This window comes from Orycteropus afer, unplaced genomic scaffold, assembly GCF_000298275.1.
Source record: "Orycteropus afer afer isolate SDZICR_OR568_19922 unplaced genomic scaffold, OryAfe1.0 scaffold00208, whole genome shotgun sequence".
NCBI lineage: Eukaryota > Metazoa > Chordata > Mammalia > Tubulidentata > Orycteropodidae > Orycteropus > Orycteropus afer.
The window spans coordinates 602-5125 of record NW_006921795.1 but is presented as its reverse complement, the minus strand read 5'-3'; the positions used below and the strand labels follow the sequence as shown (position 1 = coordinate 5125).

At 38.1% G+C, this 4524-nt stretch overlaps 1 protein-coding gene across 1 annotated transcript in view; it reads right to left on the bottom strand.

The window, feature by feature from the left end:
- Positions 1 to 4310, bottom strand: part of RALGAPA2 (Ral GTPase activating protein catalytic subunit alpha 2) — a 479248-nt gene extending 474938 nt beyond the window's left edge. The window contains 1 exon segment of the mRNA XM_042781969.1: positions 4065 to 4310. Within this exon segment, the coding sequence (XP_042637903.1) occupies positions 4065 to 4310 (246 nt within the window).
- Between the last annotated feature and the right edge of the window lie 214 nt (positions 4311 to 4524).

Here is a 4524-nt window from a genome sequence, read left to right as displayed (position 1 = left end):
CCTTGTTTTTCACCAATTCCTTCAGTGCAACATCGACTTCTTCCTTCAATACCATTAGTTCTTGATCATATGCCACCTCCTGAAATGGATGAACATCGACTAATTCTTTTTGGTACAGTGACTCTGTGCATTTCTTCCATCTTCTTTTGATGCTTCCTGCATCATTCAATATTTTGCCCATATAATCTTTCAATATTGCAATCTGAGGCTTAAATTTTTTCTTCAGTTCTTCCAGCTTGAGAAATGCCAAGCATGTTCTTCCCTTTCGGCTTTCTAACTCCAGGTCTTTGCACATTTCATTATAATAACTGACTCTGTCTTCTCAAGCTGTCCTTTGAAATCATCTCTTTAGATCTTTTACTTCATCATTTCTTTCATTCGCTTTAGCTACTCTCTGTTCCAGAACAACTTTCAGATTCTCTTCTGACATCCACTTTGGTCTTTTCTTCCTTTCCTGTCTTTTTAATTATTTTTGTTTTCTCCATGTATGATGCCCTTGATATCATATCACCACTCCTCTGGTCTTCAGTTACTGATGTTCAGTGCATCAAATCTATTCTTCACATGTCCTCTAAATCCAGGTAGGATATACTCAAGGTCATATTTTGGCTTTCATGGACTTGATTTAATTTTCTTCAGCTTCAACTTGCTTGTGTATGAGCAATTCAGTCTAATCTACAGTCGGCCCCTGACCTTCTACTAACAGATGATTTTGAGCTTCTTCATCATCTCTTTCCACACATGCTGTTGATTTGGTTTCTATGGATTCCATCTGGCAAGGTCTATGCGTATAGTTGCCATTCATGTTGTTTGAAAAAAAGGTATTTGCAATGAATAAATCCTTGGTCTTGCAAAATCCTGCATGTGATCTCTGCTGTTATTTCTATCATAAAAGATGTATTTTCATACTGATCCTTCTTCTTTGTTTCCAAATTTCACATTCTAATCACCAGAAATAATCGGTATCTCTTGATTGCATGTTTGATCAATTTCAAACTGCAGAAGTTGGTGAAAAAATCTTCAATTTTCTCATCTTTGGCTTTAGTGGTCATTGGGTAAGTTTGAATAATAGTAGCATTAACTGGTCTCCCTCGTAGGTATGTGGATATTAGCCTATCACTGACAGCATTGAACTTCAGGATAGTTCTTTTTGTCAATGAATGCAATGCCATTCCCCTTCAATTTGTCATTCCAGACATGGTAAACCATATGATCGTCTGATTCAAAATGGCCATGGCCAAAATAAGTCCACTTCAACTTACTAATGCCTAAGATATTGATCTTTATGCATTTCATTTTAATTTTTCCTAGATTCGTATTTCACACATTCCACATTCTATTAATGGATATTTGCAGCTGTTTCTCATTTTGATTCATGCCACATCAGTAAATGAAGGTCCTAAAAGCTTTAATCCATACATGTCTGTAATGTCACCTTTACTTTAAGGAGGCAGATCTTGCCCAGTCATACCTTTAGTGCTTTCCAACCCAATTCCAGCTCATCTTCCAGCACTATATCACACAATGTTGCACTGGTATTCATAAGACTTCTGGTGGCTTATTTTTTCAGAAGTGACTGCCTCTTCCTAGTCTGTCTTAGTCCAGAGGCTCCACTGAAACTGGTCCACTCTGGGTGACCCTGTCAGTATCAGTATCCAGGGCATAGCTTCCAGCATCACAGCAACACGCAAGCTACCACAGTACAACAAACAGACAAGTGGAAGTAGTGTTGTTAGATATCAAGTCAGTTCTGATTCAGAGCAACCCTATGTACAATCCTATGTATAACAGAACAAAACACTGCCCAATCCTACACCATCCTGAAAATCACACCCCATTGTTGCAGCCACTTTGTCAGTCCAACTCCTTGAGGGTCGTCTTCTTTTTCACTGACCCTGTAAGTATGATGTCCTACTCCAGGGACTGGTCCCTCTTGATAAAATGTCCAAAGGTCCAGAGATGAAGTCTCACCACCCTCATTCTCAAAGATGATTCTAGCTGCACTTCTTCCAAAACAGATTTGTTTATTCTTCTCGTGTCCCATGTTATATTTACCATTCTTCGCTAACACCATAATTCAAACACATCAATTCTCTGGTCTTCCTTATACACAGTTCAGCTTTCACATGTGTTTAAGAGTACTGAAAATACCGTGGCTTGCGTCAGGCACACCTTATTCTTCAAGGCAAAATCTTTGCATTTTAACACTTTAAAGAGACCTTCTGAAGCAGATTTGATTTCCTCACTGTTGCTTCCATGGGTCTTGATTGTGGATCCAAGTAAAATGAAATTCTTGACAATTTTCATATTTTCTCTGTTTATGTTGACATGTAACCCATACTTAAGACTGTAGTTTTTGATCTTCACCAAAGTCTTTGATCTTCATCAGTAAGTGCGCTTCAAGTGTTCTTCACTGTCAGCAAGCAAGTTGTGTCATGGCATATCACAGGTTGTTAACAAGTCTTCCTCCACTCCTGATGCCATGTTCTTCTTCATATAGTCCAGGTTCTCAGACTGTTTGATCAGTGTAGAGATCAAATAAGATGGTGAAAGGATACAACCCTGATGCACACCTTTCGTAACTTTAAACCATGCATCATTTCCTTGTTCGGCTCAAATGAAAGCTTCTTGGTCAATGTACAAGTTCCACATGAGCACAATTAAGTGTTTGGGAATTCCCATTCTTTGCAATGTTACCCATACTTATTATGATCCACACAGTTGAACAGCTTTGCATAGTTAATAAAACACAAGTAAACATCTTGCTGGTATTCTCTGCTTTCAGACAAGTTCCATATGACATCAGCAATGATATCCATCTTTCCACGTCTTCTTCTGAATCCAATTTGAATTCCAGTCAGTTCCTTATCAATGTACTGATGCAACAGTTTTAAAATTATCTTCAGCAACATTTTACTTGTATGTGATATTAATTATATTGTTTGATAATTTCCTAATTCTGTTGGATCACCTTTCTTTGAAATGGGCATGAATATGGATTTCTTCCAGTCCGTTGGCTAGATAGCTGTCTTCCAAATTTCTTGGCATAAATGAGGGAACACTTTCAGCACTGCACCCATTTGTTGAAAACATCTCAATTGGTATTCTGTCAATTCCTGGAGCCTTACTACGTGTTTTTGAGAGTTGACTCAGAAATGATGATGACTTACAGTACCATCAGTTCTTGATCATATGATATGTCCTGAAACACTTATACAATGACCAATTCTTTCTGGGACAGTGACTCTCTATTCCATCCATCTTCTTTTGATACTTTCTCTGTGGTTCAATATTTTCTTCAGAGAATCTTTCAGTGCTGTGACTTGAGACTTGAATGTTTTCTTCAATTCGTTCAGCTTGAGAAATGCTGAGTGTGGTCATTACTTTTGGTTTTCTAATTCAAGGTCTTTGCATTGTTGTTGTTGTTGTTATGTGCCGTGCATATTTCATTATAATACTTGGTCATTTCAAGCCACCCTTTGAAATCTTCTGTTGAGCTCTTTTACTTTATCATTTCTTCCATTTGCTTTAGCTACCCTATTTTCACAGTGGCTATGGTGATGGGCTCACATATAGCAATGATCATGGAGCTAGCGCAGGACCAGCCAGTGTTATTCTGCTGGCTGGGCATGGGGTCGCTATGAGTCAGAAATGACTTGATGGCACCTAACAACAAGAACATTTTCAAGAGAAAGTTTCAATGTCTCTTCTGAAATGCATTTTGTTTTTTCTTTCCTATCTTTTTCTTCCCGTATGATGTCTTTAATGTCATCCCATAACCCTGGTCTTCACTCATTAGTGTTCAATGAGTCAAATCTATTCTTGAGGTGGTCTCTAAATTCAGGTGGGATACACTCAAGGCTGCACTTTGTCTCTCATGAACTTGTTTTAATCTTTTTCAGCTTCAATTTGAACTTGCATATGAGCAAGTTAGGATTAAAGGGGTTATTTTTCAGTTCTTTAATATAGTCCAACTCATCAATAGTATTTCTTGGAATTTTATAAGTAAAAAAAAAAAAAACCCTTCAGTTTCATAAACTTACACTACACGTACACACACTAACCTGGCGAAATACTTCATTGACAAAATTGACATAACCTCGTGTTGACAAGAGAATCCGCTGCACCATTTCATACACTGTTCGGTGCTCTTCATCAATGCTACAAAGGCTGGAGTTACTGAGCCTTCTGTCTGACAAGGTGCTACTGTCAGAATGGTTTTTGTCTTGCTCTGTGGGTACGCCACCATCCAACTCTGGGACTCTCTCTGGCACCGTGCCACCACCAACAGTCTGCAAGAAAGTGATCATCACTTCTGAGTAAACCCTCAAGAACATGTGGTAAAACTTAAGAGTCAGCTAATTTTAAAGATGCTTTCAACCATCAACTTGCACAGTGCAAGCAAAATGAAGATAGAACTTAGTAATTTTCTAAGTCACCCTAACCCCTGTTCAACTCAGTTATATTAACAAGCAAACTACTAAATTATCAGGAAGGAGTTGTGAAATTATATCAACCTAAAAA